This window comes from Oncorhynchus masou, chromosome 33, assembly GCF_036934945.1.
Source record: "Oncorhynchus masou masou isolate Uvic2021 chromosome 33, UVic_Omas_1.1, whole genome shotgun sequence".
NCBI classification, from domain to species: domain Eukaryota; kingdom Metazoa; phylum Chordata; class Actinopteri; order Salmoniformes; family Salmonidae; genus Oncorhynchus; species Oncorhynchus masou.
In genome coordinates this window covers 42121560-42145713 of record NC_088244.1, presented here as the reverse complement: position 1 = coordinate 42145713, position 24154 = coordinate 42121560, and the positions used below count along the sequence as shown (strand labels likewise).

At 43.0% G+C, this 24154-nt stretch overlaps 1 protein-coding gene across 1 annotated transcript; it reads right to left on the bottom strand.

Moving 5' to 3' along the window:
- Positions 1-979: 979 nt before the first annotated feature.
- On the bottom strand, positions 980-23529 carry LOC135528575 (pleckstrin homology domain-containing family N member 1-like). The gene is made up of 16 exons (XM_064957752.1): positions 23337-23529; positions 21012-21102; positions 20195-20356; positions 16541-16621; positions 15503-15593; positions 11442-11578; positions 10667-10813; positions 8372-8452; positions 7951-8026; positions 7686-7831; positions 6980-7213; positions 5264-5500; positions 4421-4594; positions 3844-4062; positions 3055-3115; positions 980-2037 (listed from the first exon to the last, which is right to left on the bottom strand). Exons 1-16 carry the CDS (start codon positions 23408-23410, stop codon positions 1850-1852), a joined length of 2199 nt encoding a protein of 732 aa, XP_064813824.1. The 5' UTR covers positions 23411-23529; the 3' UTR covers positions 980-1849.
- Positions 23530-24154: the final 625 nt, after the last annotated feature.

Below are 24154 nucleotides of genomic sequence, written 5' to 3'. Positions count from 1 at the left end.
TTGTAATGCTTAAACACATTTATAAATTGTTTTCTAATGCTTGTTCATGAAAGTGTTACCTATTTACATAAGGTCTTAGTTTGTTTCAGGTCATAACAATACTGAACAAAAATATACACGCAACATGTGAAGTGCTGGTCCCATGTTTCATGAGCTGAAATAAAATATCCCAGAAATGTTACATACGCAGCTTATTTCTCTCAAATTTGGTGCACTAATGTGTTTACATCCCTGTCAGTGAGCATTTCCCTTTGATAAAATAATCCAGCCACCTGACAGGTGTGGCATATCAAGAAGCTGATTAAACTGCATGATCATTACACAGGTGCACCTCATGCTGGAGGCAATAAAAGGCCACTCTAAAATGTGCAGTTTTGTCACACAACACACCACAGATGTCTGACGTTTTGAGGGAGTGTGCAAATGGCATGCTGACTTGAATGATTCTCCACCATAACAGTTGCCAGATGTTCATTTCTCTACCATAAGCCGCCTCCAAAATTGTTTTAGAGTTTGGCAGCACGTCCAACTAGCCTCACAACCGCAGACCACGTGTAACCACGCCAGTCCAGGACCTCCACATCTGGCTTCTTTACCTGCGGGATCGTCTGAGACCAGCCACCGGGCCAGCTGGTGAAACTTAGGAATATTTCTGTCTGTAATAAAGCCCTTTTGTGGGCAAAAACTAATTATGATTGGCTGGGCCTGGCTCCCCAGTGGGTGGGCTTATGCTCTCCTAGGCCCACCCATGGCTGCGCCCCTGCCCAGTCATGTAAAATAAATAGATTAGGGCCTAATGAATTTATTTCAATTGAATGATTTCCTTATATGATCTGTAACTCTGTAAAATTGTTGCATGTTGCATTTATATTTTTGTTCAGTTTACTTAGTACTAAACATCACTAAAAATAACAAAAGTATAAATCAAATATTATCAGTCCAAGTTGATATTCAAAGCATTTGGCAAGAATAAGAGAAATAAGATTAATGTACTTTTTATTGTAAATAAAAAAGAACACCTCAAACAAAGTAGAAGAAACAAGCCACACAAAGATGAGCAACATTTGGCAGAGGTAGCAGCACAATGCAGGAAGTCATTTTAAGCCCTCAAAGTTTGCTTTGTGATTTCAGAACATTGAATAAATAATGCAGATGTTGCTATTTTTAGCTTTGTGGAATGCTTTTTACAGCTTACAACCAAAGACAAGTCGTCTGAGGATAGAATATAATAATTATATAATATACGAATCAAAAAGTTAACACAATAAAAAAGCATGGAAACAGGACGGTTTTCAAGAAAATGTTCATAAATAGTACAAAAACACACCAAATGTAAAATATGAAGCCCAATGCAGTGTACAGTAGCCTACACACAGTAGAGGAAAAAATACAATTTCAAGCGCACAGGGTTAAAAACTATGTACATTTTGCACTTTAATTAATGCTACAATATCAGGCTGTTTCCTACCTTTTCATACTGTTGTGTGGGAAAGTGATTTTGCTGAATCATGTTTATCTGCGTTAACTACAGTACAGTAGTGCAGCTTAAATACAAATACCGTACTCTTATCACACCCACATAAAGCAATCTTCTGACTACTGAATATCTAACAAATACATTGTTCATGAGGTTTGTGGATGATATGGTGTGAGTCTCAGATGGCACCCTATTCCCTATACAGAGCATGACTTTTAAACGGAGCCCAGTGCACTAAATAGGGAATAGGGTGCCATTTAGGACACAAGCATGATATGCAGTAGTGAGCTTCCACAGTGTTTTTTTTATGGCTCTCTGATGGGGATCTGTTGTTTGCACACGTCCAGACGAGCGCCAGTCCATTGTTTGGTTTTATAACCATCTTTGCTGGTTGGTAGCCATGGCACCCAGGCCTCTGGCCCCGAAGTCTAATCCCGTCCGGTGTGGTGAAATTCCAGACATGGGCTGAATCATCCCAGTATTGCAGTCGTACTCCCAAATGTTATCATAGTCCATTTGCTGGTCATCTGGCTCAGATGGTTCAAGGTACGAGTTGTGATCTGTGGGGGCAAGAGAAACGATTCCCAGGCTTTTAGTTTGATAGCAGTAGAAGAAGAAGAATAGAAGGCCTCGCCCAGATTGGGAAACAGTTTTGGACCAGGTCCAATGTATATAACTCTCTCATGGTGTGAACTGCCTTCTTCGGCTTAACATACAATCGTACTGTGCTGTAAAACCAGTACTGTGGCATGCCTATACAACATCACCCACGTTTGTCCTCTGTTTTCTCCTGGGAATTGTGCAAAGACACACAGCTTGAAATGATCACTGGGAATGTCCTAATATCCAATTACATCGTGGGTTATATTTGGAGATAACCTCTTAAAACGCATCCTGTTTTTATATTAGATATCATATCTCTCTAGATATGAGCTAGAGAGAGTAGCCCTTGCCCAGTTGTGTGCTGTCACAGTTGGTAGTAACCCTGTCTGGAACAGTGTTCTCTTACACTGGATTCCCCGCCCCCCTCCATGAGACACCTGCACACATGGCATTTAAAGCTGGCCTAAGCTCCATTTCATTGGCACACCTGTGCATTTCCTGCACTTTTCTCTCTGCAGAGATAGCCTGTCTGACTGCATGCTGACAGTGACAAACACACCCAGTCCAATAGTCTACCGTTCTGTACTATACTGGCCTATACTGTATGTGTAAATATGCCCTGTTTTTCTTGGAAGTGGTAAAACTACTAGTCCCCCTATGAATAGGCATCTGTGTCATTGAGGATTTTGAAGCAAATTGTTACCAACTAAGGCTGATTTTAGTGGGATTTAAGTGTGTGATTAACGATGTGACAATATCATAGAGAGGTTTGAAATGGTGAGCATTCATTTTTCTTGTCAGAAAGACATGCTAAATACATAGTAAGCTAAAGATAACCAATTTACTTGCTGTTTCAGTTTTAAAACATAGCATAACATAGTATCATTTTCTGGTCCCAAATGTACAAGGTGAAGAATGTTGTTCCATTGTGGGTGCAGTGTGCCAGTTTAAATGAGCACGCTTGACATTCTTACCTGGTGAGAAACCATATAGCATCTGGGTGGTGTTCATAGCAGGCATCACGGGGAAGACCCTCTGTCAAAAGATGAGGACACAAAGTTGCTTCACATGTACAAGAACAACAAATAGTACTTTAGGGGGATTATTATAGAGTACAACAAATGGAAATTATACACACAGTATTCAAAAATAAATATGATTGATCCATAATGCATTACCTTTAATGCATTAACTATGGCCGGAATTTAAACCTTACAGCGCTGTCGACAATGTGCCTTTTAAAGGCAATGTTCCTGTGTTTGTGGAGATTGCATTCAAGGTAAGGGCTGTGGATGTCGGCTTAATTCGAGAGCTTGGGAATACAAGGTTATATCTGCACAAAGATGATCCTGAGATAATTGGCTTTAAAGTTCCGAACCCTCATTGATTGGTGTCAGCATTTTTTATCTCGCATTCTTTTTATTTAACAACATGAATTGGGATATTTAGAGCACTACATACTGTAGGTAGAGAACATTGAACAGAACAAGGCTATGTCAATAACTATAATTTTGACAAAAAAATGAAGATAGAACATTATAGTACCAAGCTCTCGTTAGAAATTACCTTTGAATGTCAAGCACTACAAGGCTCCAACACAATATGGATTGAATCCCGGCCACATGCTTACCATACATACAAGGTCAAATAAATATCGCATTTACAACTCCACACTGTATGTCGCATTGGCCAGTATATATAAAGTGTCTCAGAGTAGGAGGGATCTAGGACCAGCAGTGAGTCATTGAGTTTCAGTTTCTCACCTCCTCTTGCACTGCTTTGGGTGCAGGCAGCAGCCTCAGTCTGGAGACGGCCTTAGCTCTCTGGTCTGGCCCCTGAGGGCCCTCCATCTCCAGCCCCTGACCCTGGATGAGTACGAGACTCCTCCGGCAGCGCTTGCCCAGGGGAGGGGTGCGCAGCTGGAAGGAGGAGGGTAGGAGATGAGGGTCCTGCTGCTGCTGTGGTGGTCCTCTCACACACTGCTGTTGAGGGTCAGAGGAAGAGAACATTAGAAAGCTATAAGGTCTAATTGGTAGTAGTTCAGTACTTTTGTGATAAATGTTAAAAGGGTCACATAGATTCGATTGATTGAAAGGAATTGAATTGAACATGGAAAATGTTTTGAAATGAAAATGTCCCAATTTACACTACGAGCATTTATTAATTGGATGAAGTATCTGTCCAATGACAGTCATGCATATAAAGCCACTGAAGAAATATGGACCTCAAACCTGCCAATATGTCAATGCTGAGACCAGAGTCCAGACACACAACTGAAATTCCCGGGTATGCTTGTGGTGTAAACTGAGACGCTTGAATCCAGTATCATGACCCACTTACCGCTGGCTGCTGCCTGAGCCGGCTCTCCTCCTCCTGGGCATAGATGTCGGGGGTGCAGGGCTCGTCATACAGGGGCGACAGGGGCTGCCGGGGGGCGCACATGTCCGAGTGCCGTTGGGGGGCAGAAAGCGACGCGTACTTCAGGGACGTCTGTGGAGTGCTCCAGCTGTTGGACTGATCAAACGGGGATTTCCGGCGGTTATCATTATTATTCCGTCGCTCACAGTCAGTCTTTGCTCTCAGCACAGGACATGAATGGACATTCTCTTTTCTAGCGCTCTCACACTCGGGGACTAAGCAGACGCTAATCATTTAAGCCACACTTAGTGCTGGGATTTAGGGTAGGGTTACCAAGCGGAGAGACGGGGCTAATCTCAGACATGATCTACAGAGGGGTTGGAGGGAGTTGGAGGGTGTAGTCTGCTAGCGTGACAACTGTCCGAGTTCGTGTGCAGTGTGTGACTCGTGGAGTGTATGCCGCTAGCCTGCTACACTGATCTGTCTTTAGTGACTTTAGTAGGGCGGTGTAAAATAGGCTGCTCTCCCTGAGTGCTGTCTGATTTAGTTTAGGAACCCAATGACAGCCGAAGGTTACGGAAAGTTGTTTCCTGTCCAGCACTTATGGGGTAATATCTTCCCTAAGACATATCTACTGAATTAAGCTGGAGAGGTACTGTAACATATCGTTTTACACCGCTGGCAACTATCCTTCTACTCCTTTAACTGACAGCCCTGTTGTTTTGTGGTAGACTGTTTCGGTTCTTGCACACATGATGAACAGCAAAGCATAGTCTCAGAGGGAATATTCCATAATCAAGTTAGCGATCAGGCTGAAGTTAGTACCTTGACGAGAGGGGCCTTCTCCAGATACTGTTGGGTGCTGGCGCGGTCACAGTGCAGGCCTGAGTAGGGCATGTTGTACACCGGCCCCTCGGGGGTGAGGTAGGAGCAGCGCTGCGGGGAGGAGTAGCGCTGCGACAAAGGTCGGAGGTCGCGCTCGGGCCTGGTGTGGGATGACACACTGTTGCTGCGGCTTCCCAGTCGAGCCATCTCGGTGGACGTGGGCCGACTGGAACTGTACTGTAAGGACACACAGACAGGGGGCAAAGGTCAAGATGGTCAGTAACATCAAAACTAACAGGGGTGATATGAATTAACACAAAAGGGATGTGCAGGGCCCGGACCCAGACTAAGTCTCGTTCTGAACTAAAAAGCACCAAGATATTCTCCATTGAGCCTGCTTTTTAGTCCAGGGCCTAATTTGGATCCGGGAAATCGGCCCAAAGAGTTCAAACAAATCTGTAATCTGGCGAACCTGTTATGATGCTATTGTTCCCATACATGCCCTGAAAAGTAAAGTTCTATTCCTGCTTTGCTTGAATAGCACCCAAAGTCTAGCTGATGTTATTCGCTGCCAAAGTGTAAGCAAGGAAAGTTGAAGATTTCAAATCATCTTCATTCGTACCGGGGAGGTGCAGTTCAGTAGCCAAAAGTAGGCGACACACACCAAGAACAACATGTTTTCTGGGCAGAGAGCTTTTCCCGTTATAAGCTGATTGGATGAGCGAACAGTCTGCAGGGTCCTTTGTTATTTAGGGAGTCCGATCAAGGTCTTGATAGCGTACTGTTGATTCTTGAGGTCTCTCTGTTCTCAGGTAACCTGTTGATTGCTAAGGCAACGAGTAAGTGCCCCTAATTTCTTATGGTCAAATGTGTCTTTATGGTGTTATATCGGAGGGAAAAAACTCCTATTTTTTTATCTCGTTTCCGGGAGGCTTCAGGACTTCAGTGTTGGCTTGGGTTGTAACAGGAGAGGCACGGTCTAGACCTTGGTTAATAATTAACCTTTGGAAACGAAAAGTGCTCCTACTGCTCTGCCCAACTCCACCAAAACAAACAAGCTCTTTCATGATAGATTCCTGTGGACATCAGATACGTGCTTTATACCAGCTACGTAAATACCCCCAACACAGAGCAGAGCCTTACAACACCACATGCCGTAGTGTAAAAGTACATACATTAACTTTACATGGGCATACCAGTAGTACACACTCAAATTCACTCTAGTTTCTTAGTAGAAAGCAGACCTCGGTCAAGTACTTTCGAACACTGTTTTTGGGGTGTACTTCATTGAGCTTGGAGTTTGCAATTTCATATGAATTTAATAGTCTTATTTTGCTAATTGTGGGCTGCTGTCTGTAATTGTTGCCTAGATCTCTCTAGGAGCTTATCCGTCATCAGGATTGTGGAATAAATCGAATGTTAAGGTAGGATTTGAATGGAGAAAGCTGATCCAAGATCAGTGCTTGCCTTTCTTTTGATCCTATCAGTATTGACACTGATGCACTTGTGAACACTCTCTTTACGTGGTGTTCTGGGAAGCACATGACAATTCTGGCCGTTATAGGAACAATGCATCGTTAAAACACCCATAAGTTCCATTGCTATCAGGAAACCAGGCCCTGTACAACCTAAACCAATCGCAGCTTGAGTATCTGAATGTATTTGGCCTATATATTTGATCCAGGTCTGGTAGAAAGTGTTTAAATGCACACTTACACACAGGGGTTCTGTGTACCCTGGGGACAGAGGGTTGTCCTCGTGTCTGGAGGGGAACTGGAGGTGGTGGGATCCAGACCCTGAACCACGTCCACTGTGGGACTGGCCCAGCCTCAGAGACTCACTCCGACCCTGGCTGTTGCGACCATGGCTGTTCCGACCCTGGCTGTTCCGACCCTGGCTGTTCCGACCCTGGCTCTGGCTGTTCACACTCCACCTGTCAAACTCTGGAGCCTAGTTGGAACAATACAGCACGACGTGTTAACAAATGAAACCAATCAAACGGACAGTCGAACACAGTTCCAAATGAGGTGGAATATAGTTTGAGTTGCACATTAATGGATCATAAATAAGACAATGTGCTTGCACCAAACCAAAACAAGGTAACTTAGAATGGGTACATTAATGCAATATTCATAGCCTTGATATGGCAATAGCCTCCAATATAATGCTGTCCACAGGGGTTCCAATAGAATAGAATGAGGCTATAGTCAAATCAGGGCTACAAACATATTGCTGCTCTCGGATCAGTTTGCCTTTTAGATCATAATGAATATGAATAGGAGGAAACTGATCCTAAGTCAGTGTCTTACTCTGTGACACTATATGGATATGGAGTCCTTATTTGCTCCATCTGTTTTTGGACTCCAACTCTTATTGTTCTAATCTAGGATGGTCCTGAGCTAATGGGGGGGGGGGGTCTCACCTCTCTCGGCGTGGGGGTGTAGATGATGTCATAAACGGGGGGCGGGGGACTGAGCACGGGGACATCAGAGGCTTTGAAGCACTGGATCCAGTCGCAGAACTCCCTCTTATTAAGACAGGACACCACGATAGGGTTTATCAGCTTGCCTGGGAAAGCAGAGCCAGATTCAGTCACTCATTGGAGTGTGCATGAGGCAATTTGCACTTAAGTGAACTTAATTTGCAATTTAGATTTAAAAATGAGTGTAGCTCAGCGGTCAAGTTACCTTCGATCATGAAGGTGTTGGGCTTGACGTCCTGGCAGGGTGTGGTCACAGTGATCATGTTGAGTGGAAGTTTCCCCTGTGATCACACACACACACACACACTGTTACACACACTTCTGACACACAGACAGATCAGAGGGAGACGATTGCAAACATGACAAAGTATGTCCTTGAGTGTAATCAAGCTGTCATAGGCTATGAGTCACTCATACGAGCTAGAGGTGAGACTAGGGTCAGAGCAGTACATCTACTGTATGCTAAATATCTATACTGCAGCTAAGAGTAAGCCTGAGTACCAGTCTGTTTATGATTTCATGCCAACTCCTTGGCATGACAAGGATTTGACATGATGCCACAAACAGATCTGGGACCAGGCTAGCTAAGAGTCTATCCATGGTTCAGCGGGACGTTTTAAAATTACCTTGTAGAACAGGCCGTGGCACTCTTCTGATAGGATGATCAGAGTGGTGGGGTACATCACCAGTAGTCTATCACTATGCTCCTATAGTGGACACAATAGCAACAATCAACTCTCACTGCATTCAATAGCTAATTCAATGTTCAGTTTCTTGCCATGGTGCGGATGTTTGTCTCTCAGGCTGATACAGAGAGACTCATCCATGCTTTCATTACAAACAGGCTTGACTACTGTAATGCTCTCCTGTCTGGTCTACCCAAGAAAGCTATTGGTCAACTGCAAAACATACAGAATGCTGCAGCACGGGTACTGAACAAGACCAGACAGAGAGCACACAATTGTGCACCACAACACATGTCAGACATGCTTTTAAGTTATGTGCCCAGTAGGTCCCTCAGGTCCACTGGCCTTTTAACTATCCCAAAGCCTAGGACCAAGAGGCATAGAGAGGTAGCCTTTAGTTATTATGCCCCCAGCCTCTGGAATAGCCTGCAAAAGAACCTGAGGGGGCCGAAACTGTGGACATACTTAAGAGATCTTACAACACAACTTTTTAGCTTTCCTTAGGGTGCTTTTTAGTAATTCAGTGTATGCTATTCTTCAGTTTTTTAACCTCTTATGTTTGTTGTGTAGTAAATATTTCAGTTTTTATTTTAATCGTTTTTTATTTGTTTTTCCTTTGAAGCACATTGCTTTGCATTCCATGTCTGAAATGTGCTGTGTAAATAAAGCTTGATTTGATTTAGATTGTATTTTGTGTTCAGTGTAAGATGAAGTGTCATGTCTTAGAGCTAATGTGTGTTCACGTCAGATGCAGTGTTGCTGTTACACAGTTCTACTGGGCTTTCTATGTCAAACATTAAAGGCCCTTACAATGAAACAGTAGCTAAATGCAAGTGGGCTGTTATCTCCCCGACTGTGTGTGAGCGCGTGTGCTTGCATGTGTGCGTGGCTGACAGACAGCTGAGGTGAGACATTACAGCTGTGAGGTGAGTCAAGTTGATGCTTGAGCTTGCTTGAGCCAAGCAACTGCCTTTCACACACCCAGTTTACGAGCCTTCAAACTCCCCCCACCCCGGAGACTTCAACCAGCCTACCGCTATTTCCCACCAAACATTAATTTGCAGATTTACCCCCGGGCTACATGAGTCATGTTTTTTGATAGGATTAAGCCTAGTCAGCAATGGGCAGCATGTACTTCTTTGGCTGCTGTCCTGTTTGGCTAGCAGAGTAACATGTCTTGTAGGAGTCTCAGTAATTGTAGTAGACTCCTATACTGCCCATACCCTTCCACAAGGTATAGAGTCACAGCAACACCGCCCACTCCTGTGTGTGTGTGTGTGTGTGTGTGTGTGTGTGTGTGTGTGTGTGTGTGTGTGTGTGTGTGTGTGTGTGTGTGTGTGTGTGTGTGTGTGTGTGTGTGTGTGTGTGTGTGTGTGTGTGTGTGTGTGTGTGTGTGTGTGTGTGTGTGTGTGTGTGTGTGTGTTTGTGTGTGTGTGTGTGTGTGTGTTTAATTATACTTGTGGGGACCAGAAGTCTTTTTCGTTACAAGGTCAAATGCTATTTTTAGGGGGTTTAGGGGTAAGGTTAGAATTAGTATTAGAATTAGGTTTAGGCTTAGGAGCTAGGGTTAGGGTTGGGTTTTCAGGGTAAGGGTTTGGGAAAATAGGATTTTGAATGGGACTGAATTGTGTCCCCACAATGTTAGTTATAGAATACTGTGTGTGAGAGACAGTGAGCTCTGCGGTAAAAGCTATTGATTGATTATGTTATTTTTACTCATTCTCAGATCCCTGCTGTCAGTCTGATAATGGGTTGGAGTCATAACTGTCTACTGGACAATTCCACGAATCGTCGAGTTTCGCAAAACGACTTAGCAACAGTCAAGACCATGAACACACTATCTTATTCATCTATCTTAATATGCTTTCTTTGTTTATGAGCAAGTGTATTGTGCGCATTCAGGTTTCTTTGTTTTGGTGATATTTCGAAACTCATGTCAAACTTCCAGAGAAGATGGCCAAATGTTATTTTTACTGACACGTCATGTTTTAGCGGCTATAATGTTTCAGTGGCAGGTTATAACATTTCAGTGACTAGTTATAATGTTTCAGTAACATGACAGGTTATAACATTTCAGTGACTAGTTATGATGTTTCAGTAACATGACAGGTTATAACATTTCAGTGACTGTTTATAATGTTTCAGTAACATGACAGGTTATAACATTTCAGTGACTGGTTATAATGTTTCAGTAACATGATAGGTTATAGCATTTCAGTGAGGTGGGTGTTGTACCTGGCATGGGAGGTGCTGAAGGTGGACTTTGGTCACATAGGTGATGGGCCCCAGACTCTCACGCTGAGAACCCTCCCACTCATAGATGGGCTCTTTACTGATAGAGTTCCTCAGCTCCTCTCTCCCCTCCGTGCTCTCCTCTACTTTCTGTTAGAAACAGGTAGACATGTTTACATTAGCGAGGCATGGAAATAATCAACTTTACCCCACCAGTTATGAAGGATAAACATTAAACACATAGCAGAACTTCTCCACCGTATGAGCTATTATTGCCATAACTTTGGGGCTTTTCCTCATTTAATAGTGGCACAGTCATACGTAAATAATACCGTATACAACTGTATAATGAAACAAATTGTTCCTACACCAGCTGTTACTATTGCAGGTGGTACAGAAGCAACACGGCATTCATAATTCTTTGCTTTTGTTTTCATTCTCAGAACATTACATTGCTGAATTGTGCCGGTATACTTGTATTTCATCATCACCTGATGTGATCAGCCTTTTCCATACATGTGGGTGTAGCCATACTATGACCCAGTGCAGATGTGAGTCTAGTGATGTGGTCGTGGTGCGGTCACAGTCATGACCGCTCCCTGGGATCATGATGCCCTCAAGGAGAGACAGCCATGACTCAACACATCCTGCTGATGGATGACTTTTTAACATCAGGATCATCCCAGGGTGTAGCTCCTACGTTGGCCTACTCAACTGGTTTTCTTTCCTTCAATTCCATCTGACCTGCCATACAAATGAAACAGTATTATTTGATTACCTTAACCCTGGTGTAGGTCTCGAGAGGTGCAATGGGGGTGCCCCCGTTGATCTCGATGTGTTCTTTGAGCAGGCCAAACCACAGGTCCATCTCCTCTCGGTTGGAACAGTAGACAATGATGGGGTTCAGGCTGACACCTGCAGGGGTCAAAGATCATGGGGTCAGAGGTGTCAAGCCCTACCCTATTTATTTACAGATAGATGGCTCTATGTTATGCCAATGGCAGCTTGTCGTCGCCGGTAAATCATGCTTTTGGGTGCTTTTGGGTTTCCCGCTATTTCAGAAAGAAACGATATAAAAATATATATATATAAATAAGTAGAGCTCCCTGTCATGTTAATTACACATTCTGTCAAACTTCCACAAAATATCCCCTGTAGCGTCAAAACAGGTTCGGTTACGTGTGAAACCACTGACTTACAGGGCATTTGGAAAGTATTCAGACCCCTTGACTTTTTTGTTTGTTTTTTTCTCATAAATTTACACACAATACCCCATAATGTAAAGCAAATAAATGGTTTTCAGAATTGTTTGCAAATGTATAAAAATAATTTAACGGAGATATCACAGAACGATGGAGGCCACTGTATTCTTAGTGACCTTCAATGCTGCAGAAATCTTTTGGTACCCTTCCCCAGATCTGTGCCTCGACATAATTCCTTCGACATCATGGCTTGGTTTTTGCTCTGACTTGCACTGTTAACTGTGGGACCTTATATAGACAGATGTGTGCCTTTCCAAATCATGTCCAATCAATTGAATTTACCACAGGTTGACTCCCATCAAGTTGTAGAAACATCTAAAGGATGATCAATGGAAACAGGATGCAGCGGAGCTAAATTTCGAGTCTCATAGCAAAGGGTCTGAATACTTATGTAAATAAGGTACTTCTGTTTTATTTTATACATTTCCCAACATTTCTAAAAAATGATTTTCACTTTGTCGTTATGGGGTATGTGTGTACATTGCTGAGGGAAAAATTATTGAATTAATATTAGAATAAGGCTGTAACGTAACAAAATGTGGGAAACGTCAAGGGGTCTGAATACTTTCCGAATGCACTATACATGTAAACCATTACAGGAGAGCGTGTGTGACCTGCGCCAGTATTCATAAAGCATCTCAGAGCACGACTGCTGATCTAGGATCAGGTCCCCCATGTCCATGTGATCTTATTCATTATGATCTAAAAGATAAAACTGGTCCTAAATCACCACTTCTACTTTGAGATGCTTGACACATATGGCCCCTGCTCTCTTTAGCCTCCTAACAGCTCACCTAGTGGAGAAGTAAGCCCACCTTCCTCCGGACTGCCTTTCTTCCCAAGAGGAATGTAGCCTACAGAACCTGATGTTAAAAGAGCTGGAATCTCCCTTTATCAGCCCTACACATACCAAAGATAACAGGCGAGATAGCCTCTTTCATTCCATTCCCACGCCTTCATCATTGTTAGCAGGGCAGGCCCCAGGCATAAGTGACATAAGCGATTGCTTACTTTGGAGAGTTGGAATAGTAGAATACACAAAGTGCAAGTTCAAAATGTGGTTGTGCATTAGCTGTTTTTCTCTTGTTATGACAGTTACTGACAATCACTCAATATCATTAACATGGCATAAATCATGGCACAATCTTTAGAATATCAAGACATTAGCTTTAAAACTGCAGATTTCTCTCCACCCTATGGCAAAATGGGAATAATTGCAAGAAATGTGTTATAAAAGTGCTAAATGTTCTCTCCGCCCCATGGCAAAAAGTGTAGAACTGCAGGATATTTACTTTAAAACTTAAAAATTTCTCTCAGACGTCAAGAGGAAGCCACTAAAAAGTGTTTCCACCTTCCACCAAATCTTGCCTTGGGCCCCCAAAAGGTTAGGGCTGGCCTTGATCGTCAGGAACGCTTGCCTTGGGCCCCCAAAAGGTTAGGGCTGGCCTTGATCGTCAGGAACGCTTGCCTTGCCAGCTGACTGTTCCCTTATCGGCAGCCTTGCTGCTCTTATTTGTAGATTTTCTTTCTATTCATTCCAGCTTTCATTTTTGCCCTTGATCATGACACTCCCTCGGTTGAGGCATTTTTTCACGGGTCAAGTGAGGATGGAGAAAGCCTGACCGAGGGTATGACAGGTTATTTCTGGGGGCTGGCCCTATTGTTCTGACCCGTGGCTGATGTCATTAAGTGTTATTAACTGACTCATAGGAGTGCGAGAGTCCAGACTACGGGTAGCGCTGTCGACTCCGGACTTCTGAGCCCATTGTGTCCAGCTCCTACTTCCTTCCCTTCACCACACATTCCTGGCTGTGGTGCCCACTCATATGTCACACCCCCCCTCTCATTTCAAATGTATCTGTATCAGAATACAAAAATATGATGAATACACAGACTTACTCAAGTTATGACCCTAACTAAACCTTTGTAGGAACTTCCCGGGACTTTCTAAGGCAGTATTCGGGAGTGTACGTGCACCTATCCATCATGCTAAGTCAACTCCTGTTGTTACTATGGCTTACAGGAAAGCTGATTCATCAGTGTAGCAATGAGGAAGATGTGAAAGATTTTCATTCCGAGATATCGCTGCTGAGCACAATCTCTCACTTGACTCAGAGTTTCGTCATGCTAACTCTACATGTGTTTCCAGTCAAGTGCACTGCAGCCTCCCTCTAGGTAAATAAAGGCTCTCTCAGAACAGGGAAAACATCTGAAACACAATATTTTATTGAATCAGTTTGTTCCAAGAAGTCTATCTGAATGGGAAGTATGTTTGGCCATGCGTAACAAAGAAAACATTTAGGGAATTATAAAGAAATACATAAATAAAGACTTTGAATTCTCCATGACTTGAGCTGACTTCATGTGTCTACAAAAAGTATCATATTAGTGTCATGTTGAATTCAGAGAAACAACGAAGATCCCATTATCGAACACATTTCAATCCCAAACCATAACAACTCTAGCCCAGTTGCCAGGTTTGTCTGTGCTTTAGTCAACTCCGTTGACCTTCATTGTCATGCCATAGAACCTACGATAGAGGAGCTGACTAAGGCACATCCGATATGGCAACCATGCTCAAATTAAGCTTACAACTCTTTTTTGTCGTCATTATCAAAGACACAGTGAAGTTGATAATGAAGTCCTTGAACATTTGGAGATCAGGGCAAAGCCTCTCAGAGAAGGAGTGCTGATCTAGGATCAGTTTAGCCTTTAAAGATAATAATTAATAAGATTACATGGACAGATCCTAGATCAGCACTCCTACTTTGTGGATACAGGCCCAGATCCTAAGAGGCCAAACTAGTAGGCGTTAATTAGGGTGCCCCTGGAATGTGTTATAGATGATATGTCTTCACGGTGCTGAGAGCGGGCCCTGGCCTTTCTGCCTCGACAGCTGAGAGAGTTCAGGGGCACCTGTCGTATAACAAGTGGGGCTTTCAAGAGAGGCTTGGCCCCCTGACCGAGAGCAGAGAGGGGCAACTCTAGTTAGTTTTGGTGGTTGAGGGGAGGTGAAAGGGGTCATGGCACTTTTGAATCACCGGAACGTCGGAACATAGGAAACGCTCCCAGGTGAAAATAGCATGTGATGTTCGGCTTGGGATCGTGAAAGTGAATGTGGGCTCTGTCTGTCTTTGAGCGCCGTGTGCTTTACGTCATGTTTTTGCACACGTCATTGACAGCAATACAAGATTTCCGTGACAGTCGAGTTATGTGCACACATCTCATGTAACTTTGAGACTGGTTGAAAGTAGACAGGCATTTAGACACTACAATATTGGTGTTTTTATGCAAATGTGAACCAACATTCCTATATTTTTGTCTCAATTGTTGAGAATAAAACCTTGCCTAGCACACCACTGAGTTACAGAGTAGCTTGAGGCTTGCCTGTGAGTCATAAACAACTAGCCTACAAGACGATCCAATGGAAACTCAACACAGACTGATTGTCTATAGTCAATAGAAAAGATAAAACAGACGATTGCAACATCTCAGCGCTCCATGCTGTCTCAGTTCTGGATACCACTAGCGCATGAAGTTCATCGTTTTTTACTTTCAAGTTAAAAGGTCAACTCACCGTTGATCTGTAATGCAAATTCCTGGGGTTGGCTGTCGTTACCGTTCTGCTGCAGGTTGCAGATGGTGAGCTCTTTCAGAGGAAGAGTCCCCTGCACAGCACAAAACACAAGTCAAATCTTAGTCGTTCAATCATTCCATTTCATCATACAGTATCATTGTCGGGACCATAGAAATATACTATATAGAAAGGATGGGGTACACTGTTTTTCAAGCGTACTGTACATCATAACTTCATTTTCTTTGTCAAATTTGATATTTTTTCCCATTCTCTGTGAACTTAAGGAACAATAACATTTTCAAACCTATATGAATTGAAATCAGTCACTCCCCTTTATGTACTCTGAACATTATATGACTCTAGGACCGAGAATTTTTTTCAAAATAGCTTCTGAAGTTTGGTGATTTTATGATCATAATTTGTTTCAGATTTGGAGATACACAGTTTTCATCCAATAGTCACGATATCATAGTCCGGTCTTGTGTTTTCCTTTTGTAAAAGATTTCAATCTAATTACATTTCTAATTTCCGCAAATATCACTATTAGTTTGGCTTGAAACTAAAGCTAGCCAGGTACATTTATGATTGTATCAGGCCTTATATGTGTCATCATTTACTCAATGACTAATATCCAATATCCAGCAGTTACCATCCTGTCACCGAGTCTGGTGCGAGTCTAGAGCTAACAAAACATAGACACTGTACCACAGTGATTCATGACTGCTCATACTTTGCGAGACAGGTTTAGGAGACAGAATCATACACACTATGTTTACCAACACACAAGCCGTTGGCAAGGAACGTATGTCTAGAGGCATAACAGAGATTGAAAATGATGTAGCCTTTACATTTTTGTCATTTAGCGGATGCTCTTATACAGCGGGACTTGCACTCGCTGCACTGAAACTACTAAGTCATAGTAAACATTTCCTCACCATTTCAGTGATTTGCGATCATCACTCATTCATTTACAACATTTTGACAGCAATATGTCCATAAATAACAGCCTTTGAAAAACAGCTGGTTGGAAAGCCTCACCTGGTAGGTGAGTCCAGTGGTGTTGTTGGAGACGAAATGAAGGTGTGTCTGGAAAAGGTCCAGGTAGCAGTCATGCACATCCTGGGGAGAGAGATCATAGCCGATATCGTCAAATTTAAGGTCTGGAACTTGAAGCGAGAACAGTATAACACCAGAATCCCATAATCTACTTTCAGCTTGTCTAATAACACCAACTACAATATCACGTCATGACTATATGTCCATTACGGTGGTCCTGAGGGGCAACATAGTCTTTGTTTCTCCCCAGACCTCTGCACTATTTTTTCTTAACCCAGTGCAATGTATGTGTCCTAAACGGCACCCCATTCCTTATAAATTACAAAAAAAAATTGTTTGTTGTTTTTTGTTGTTGGGGCTCGGAAGAGACGAAGGTTTTAAGTCATGCGTCCGATACACAACCCAACCAAGCCGCACTGCTTCTTAACACAGCGCACATCCGACCCGGAAGCCAGCCGCACCAATGTGTCGGAGGAAACACCGTGCACCTGGCAACCTTGGTTAGCGTGCACTGCGCCCGGCCCGCCACAGGAGTTGCTGGTGCGTGATGATTTTATTTTTTACCTTTATTTAACCAGGCAAGTCAGTTAAGAACAAATTCTTATTTTCAATGACGGCCTAGGAACAGTGGGTTAACTGCCTGTTCAGGGGCAGAACGACAGATTTGTACCTTGTCAGCTCAGGGGTTTGAACTTGCAGCCTTCCGGTTACTAGTCCAACGCTCTAACCACTAGGCTACCCTGCCGCCCCATGATGCAAGGACAGAGCCTGGGCGCGAACCCAGAGTCTCTGGCACAGCTCGCCCTTAACCACTGCGCCACCCGGGAGGCCCCCAAATTACACTACTTTTGACCAGAGCCTAACATCCTGTTGACAACATATTTCTAACGGGTTGGTGTTATTCTTAATGATCCTATAATGCTGTCAACATTGGTTCCTTTTACACCTATAGGAAGTGGTGTGCTGGGACTTGGATTATAAGAACTTGTGTTATTATGAGGACTTGTTTTATTATAAGGACTTGTGTTATTATGAGGACTTGTTTTATTATAAGGACTTGTGTTATTATGAGGACTTGTGGGATTATAAGGACTTTTGTTATTATGAGGACTTGTTTTATTATGAGGACTTGTGGGATTATAAGGATTTGTGTTATTATGAGGACTTGTGGGATTATAAGGATTTGTGTTATTATGAGGACTTGTGGGATTATAAGGACTTTTGCTATTATGAGGACTTGTTTTATTATGAGGACTTGTGGGATTATAAGGACTTGTGTTATTATGAGGACTTGTAGGATTATAAGGACTTGTGTTATTATGAGGACTTGTTTTATTATGAGGACTTGTGTTATTATGAGGGCTTGATGGATTATAAGGACTTGTGTTATTATGAGGACTTGTGTTATTATGAGGACTTGTGTTATTATGAGGGCTTGTGGGATTATAAGGACTTGTGTTATTATGAGGACTTGTGTTATTATGAGGACTTGTGTTATTATGAGGACTTGTGGGATTATAAGGACTTGTGTTATTATGAGGACTTGTTTTATTATGAGGACTTGTGGGATTATAAGGACTTGTGTTATTATGAGGACTTGTGTTATTATGAGGGCTTGTGGGACTTCCCAAAGAGCCACTTGTGATTTACAATCACTTCCTGACATTTGACAAGCCCAGCCCTCAACTGTTTTAGGGTTCACCTCTTTTTTAACAAAGCAGTGAAGAAATACTTCCTCGCTTTATGTTCGACATTGTATTGAGTTACCAAACAATGTGTTCTTTCTCCTATGACCTCATCCAACACTCCACTCTTTCAACCATTTTTCTCTCCCTCTTCTTGACAGCATGGTTGCATCTGTGACAGATTCCCACGGTTGGGCGCCTGTTTTTCCATCTACCTGTTCTGAGTTCAGCCCTGAGTTTGTCTCGGGGAGGTGTTTCCCCTCAGCATGTTCAAACACAGGTCCCCTAAGCTGAACCCTGTTTTGATTCATCACTGCCGGTCACCGCGTCAATGTTAGCTAAGCGCTTCACACTGCCTCAGAGAATAGGCTACATCCTGTCCCCTCCACCTGTTTGTTTGGTTCACCTCCCGTCGGGGTGACTAACACACTGTTTCACTGTGGGGCTGAGGCTTGTTTAAATACCTCATTTATCACAGTGACTGTGTGGAGATATGTTTATTGTACTTTATCGTTGTTTCTGTTTCATCAATGTAGTTAGTTAAATACACTATATATGCAAAGGTATGTGGACACCCCTTCAAATTAGTGAATTTGGCCATTTCAGCTACACCCGTTGCTGACAGGTGTATACAATTGAGCACACCACCATGCAATCTCCATAGACAAACATTGGCAGTAGAATGGCCTTACTGAAGAGCTCAGTGACTTTCAACATGGCACCGTCATAGGATGCTATCTTTCCAATAAGTGTCAGTTTGTCAAATGTTCTGCCCTGCTAGAGCTGCTAGAACTGTTATTGTGATGTGGAAACATCTAGGAGCAACAACAGCTCAGGCACAAAGTGGTAGGCCACACAAGCTGACAGAGCGGGACCGCCGGGTGCTAAAGCGCGTAGCATGTAAAAATAGTCTGTCCTTGGTTGCACCACTCTTAACTCTTGCGCAGTGGAAACGTGTCCTCTGGAGTGATGAATCACGCTTCACCATCTGGCAGTCCAACGGACGAATCCGGGTTTGGCAAATGCCAGGAGAACGCTACCTGCCCGAATGCATAGTGCCACCTGTAAAGTTTGATGAGGAGGAAAAATGGTCTGGGGATGGTTCTGGCTAGTTCCCTTAGTTCCAGTGAAGGGTAATATTAATGTTACTGCATACAATGACATTCTAGACCATTCTGTTCTTCCAACTTTGTGGAAACAGTTTGGGGAAGGCTTTTTCCTGTTTCAGCATGACAATGCCCCTGTGCATAAAGCAAGGTCCATACAGAAATGGTTTGTCAAGATCGGTGTGGAAGAACTTGACTGGCCTGCACAGAGCACTGACCTCAACGCCATCGAACACATTTGGGGTGAATTGGAATGCCTACTCTGAACCAGCCCTATCGCCCAACATCAGTGCCTGACCTCACTAATGCTCTTGTGGTTGAACGGAAGGAAGTCCCAGCAGCAATGTTCCAACATCTAGTGAAAGCCTTCCCAGAAGAGTGGAGGCTGTTAGAGCAGCAAAGTGGGGACAAACTCTATATTCATACCCATGATTTTGGATTGAAATGTTCAACGAGCAGGTGTTCACATACCTTTGGCCATGTAGTGTATATAAAGTGATTTGAGTGTGTGTGTGTGTGTGTGTGTGTGTGTGTGTGTGTGTGTGTGTGTGTGTGTGTGTGTGTGTGTGTGTGTGTGTGTGTGTGTGTGTGTGTGTGTGTGTGTGTGTGTGTGTGTGTGTGTGTGTGTGTGTGTGTGTGTGTCTGTGTGTGTCTGTGTGTGCGTGTCTGTGTGTGTGTGTGTATGTGTGTGTGTGTGTGTGTGTGTGTGTGTGTGTGTGTGTGTGTGTGCATGTCTGTGTGTGCATGTCTGTGTATGTATGTCTGTATGTTCATGTCTGTGTGTACATGTCTGTGTGTGTGTGTAGGTGTGTGTGTGTAGATGTGTGTGTGTAGGTGTGTCTCACCTGGCAGTGGAGAAAGCGGAAACGGACTTTAGAATGGTGGACCATTCTGCCGTAGTTCTTGACATTGATGCTGCTCTTCTTCCAGCCGTGGACTGGGTCATAAGGGAACGGAGGGTCCCACTTAACGTTCTCGATCGTCTGTAGATCTTTATGGGTCATTTCCTGCAACCGACAGACACGTCAATGAACATTAGACCGCTGTACACAACAAAATAACGTAGCCTTTCCTGTAGTCAATGACCAAAAGCGCCCTCTTTGACCCCATGGGTGGAATGTCATTCATATTTTTCATATTTACATCATTAATAAAGTGTTTTCTATGTCAAACAGTTTAGTTATATTTTAGTCTTCTGTGATGTATATAAAGTGTCATATTGGGAGGCAAACTCAACATGTAATACATTTTAACTCTACATCTGACATGGTACAGGTGTCTCCTCATTCAAAAGCCCTTAACTATGTGTGTGAGGTGTGTACTTTTGTTTCAAAGTAGACTTGTTTAAGACTACCAAGAATCAATCTGTGTGACCTTGATTTAGCCCACTGCAGTAAAAGGTGAAATACGTGTGGTTGTTAAGACAAGACTAACATAGAGGTAATGTGTTTTCTTAAAGGGTTATTTGGTTGTCCCTGTAGGAGAACACTTGTCTGGTTCCAAAGGTACAGGGACAGAAGTGTAGCTCATTTTATATAGATATATACACTGTATACAGGTATGGACATAGTAAGTGTGTTGCCTGATATGGTGAAATGAGACAATATGACATGAAATATGTCTACGGTAGAGAGAGAGATGCATATGTTCAGCAGTCCTTACCTTCCTCGGGGTGACAGTGCAGAGGATATTGATGATGCTGTTGGACTTCTCCTGTCCTTCCTGGGGATAATTTTTACGGAACAAGCGGCTGCTGCTCGGGATGGAGGGAGGGAGGAGAGTGAGGGGAGGGAGGAGAAAAGGATGTGTTAGAACTTGTTTACCATATAGGCCTGTAGCCTATCTGCTTGCTGTGCTACCAGTTGGGTTCCCAATGCCAGATAAAAACAATGAGTTCAAGACAAATGTCAGGCAAGTCAGTTAAGAATAAAGAGAGATACACATCTATTTATCTTCCTTTCTGAAGAGTTCTCTTGTCTGGTTTTTGTTTTGAAAGAGTGTGTGGAGTGTAAAAAAAAACTGCTTGGTGTCACATTGTAAATCTGGGCTTTTTTTCTCTGGTTTCTCCAAGTGGTCAAGTTCCCATTTTTTTCTCTGGTTTCTCCAAGTGGTCAAGTTCCCATTCCAACACAACCTTTGCTCTTTTTTTTCTTGGCAGCTTAATGACGTCGAAACGTGGTTTGTGTCTCACCGTGTCATCTCAATTGACCAGGAACCCCCTTGTCAGTTCCGTTCGATATCACCAATTTAAATGAGCAGAACAATCAGGGCTTGTGTCTGAGATAGGCAGGGCATGAATAGATGAATCACGCTTCACTGTCTTCCTTTGTCACGACTGACCCCTATCTGTCATCATTAGTGTCCCATCTTTATAACAAAGCGTTTCCGGTGCATTGATAAGAGAGGGAGTCAACTTTTACAATCTCCCTCGAGTCTATGTCCCTGTGTCCAATCTTAATGTAGTTAGCATAACAACAAAGATATTGTTCGCACTATGTGGGAATCAACTTCGGATCAGTATCTGATAACTGACTAACATGACTGGCAAGCACCAATCATCAAATAAAGAGATCACAATTTGGCAGGGTCTTGTTCTTTGAGTTCTGAACAGAACCATATGTTGTGTACACTGACTGTCTGACGCAGTCCAGAAATGTAAATTCAAAGAGGAATGCAGATAATAGACAGGTAGCTGCGAACCTAGCATTCCTTGTGTCACTGGATTGGCATTCACATTCACTCGCTTGGCTCTGTAGGGAATACCTGAACTGAACCTGGCCTATTTCGCTAACACACAGGCAGCAGGACATAAAGGAAGTGAGAACACTGATGTTATTGTTTCAAGTTGAAAAATCAATTCACCTGTGTGTGTGTTTGTGTGTGAGAGAGAGAGAGAGAGCGAGAGAGCCCACTCTGAAATGTTGATTTACTTGTAGAGTATATTGTTCAATGTCTTAAAATGAACAACATCAAAAAGGGTAGTTTTGAGATGTTCATATTAAATATATGAATGTGAAAATGTGTATTTCAGAATCTAGACATTCTCCACATTTCAGAGCACACTGCATGGAGCATAATGACAGCAAGATGTTGTCTGTATCATGTCCGATTCCCAGATCACTGGGTCTTTACAGGAGGCATATATACAGTAGGTCTAAAAAGGGCCGAAAATGGACACACTTGATCATGATGAAAAATAAATTATGGTTTGGGATACAAATGTAAAAAGCATGTCAAACATCCTTCTCGCAATGAAGTTTCTATGTAAGAATTGCCAGAACAATCTGAGATACCAAAAATATGTTCCACTGTGGGGAATCGCCCATAAGAAAAAGCATTTCTCTGAGGGTCAGAAAGTCTTGATTTATTTATACTGATAGTTCATTAAAGTAGCATAAGAAAGTCTTGATTTATTTATACTGATAGTTCATTAAAGTAGCATAAGCTTACAGCACCGCTAATCAATTCTTGAGCAGTCGTCCAACCATTACAAGATAATTCTTTCATGACCAGGATATTGACACTTCATGTTCTGGCAGTGTTCCTATTCAATTCAAACCAGTCTATTCTATTCTAATGGGGCTTAGATCCTGATAAGAGGAAGCAACCATATTATCTGACAACCGACATATCAGCTTAGATGCAAATAAAAGACAAATGGTAACTGCAGTACACACATACAGTTTAAAACACCGTTGTAATTATGGTTCATACAGTCAGAAAGATATCACTGCTCATGTGCTCTCATGTACTTTTGTGATCCTGACTCTAACCCCATAAACCTCACAATCTCCATTTAAACCACACAGCTCCAACGCTGTGAAATACCAGGATTCCCTACCAGCTGAAACAGCCAGTCTAAAACAACACACCACAACAAATGAGCCAGACACATATGACATTTAGGCTCCGTCTTGAACAAACACCAGACGTACAGTGAAAAGACAAAGTTGAGTGTTGTGTGAGGGATTGTTATTCATTCCTTACCTGTTCCTGCGTATAAAACTCTTGCTGGAGAACCTGAAGTTGTGCTGAGGAACACATGACATGCTGCTCCCCATGTTGCTCTACTGTTGTTGGGGCTGTAACCTCCTCTGTAAACGTCCTGGATTGTATTCCCTGTGTGATGGTGAATGTGTAATCCAAAGCAGACTGTATGGTGGTGTGCTCCTTGCTGAAGTCAGGCAGATACTGAGGGAGAAGTGGGCAGGGCTGAGTGCTGTATAGACAGACTGGTATGTGTGAGGGAGTGAGTGTGTGTGTGTGTGCAGGGGGAGGGGCTTTGAGTTGTGACAGGGTGTGTGTGTGTGTGTGTGTGTGTGTGTGTGTGTGTGTGTGTGTGTGTGTGTGTGTGTGTGTGTGTGTGTGTGTGTGTGTGTGTGTGTGTGTGTGTGTGTGTGTGTGTGTGTGTGTTCGTGTTTGTGGGGTGAGGGATTTCACACCATGCCTGGGATTCCTCTGTTAAAGCCATTCCACAACAAAGACGGGGCCCAGCGAAATGTGCCATTTCACACTTTTCACCAGCCAAATGGCCTCTTCTCAATGTTTGAAGGCCATCATGAGAAGATACAGGTCACTTTGAGTGATGGTGGTTGATGGTGGTGTCAGACTGGGGCATGTCTGAGCATGAAATTGCCTGTGGCCCAAAGGAGTGTTTATTATGGCCCCATATACTTTGAGCACAACAAAATCATTCTGAAATGTATGTCATGTTAATTTATTTGACCTTTATTTAACTATGCAAGTCAGTTAAGAACAAATTCATATTTACAATGACGGCCTACCCCGGTCAAACCCTAACCCGG

What these genes read in the sequence shown, in the direction of transcription:
- LOC135528575 (XM_064957752.1), bottom strand. Translation starts at nt 23,410, where the DNA reads ATGGGGAGCAGCATGTCATGTGTTCCTCAGCACAACTTCAGGTTCTCC. An exon ending in AGACCTACACCAGGGTTAAG is followed by an intron (nt 10,814 to 11,441) that starts GTAATCAAATAA and finishes TGTTTCTAACAG; the next exon opens with AAAGTAGAGGAGAGCACGGA. An exon ending in CAACACCTTCATGATCGAAG is followed by an intron (nt 7,832 to 7,950) that starts GTAACTTGACCG and finishes CTGCTTTCCCAG; the next exon opens with GCAAGCTGATAAACCCTATC.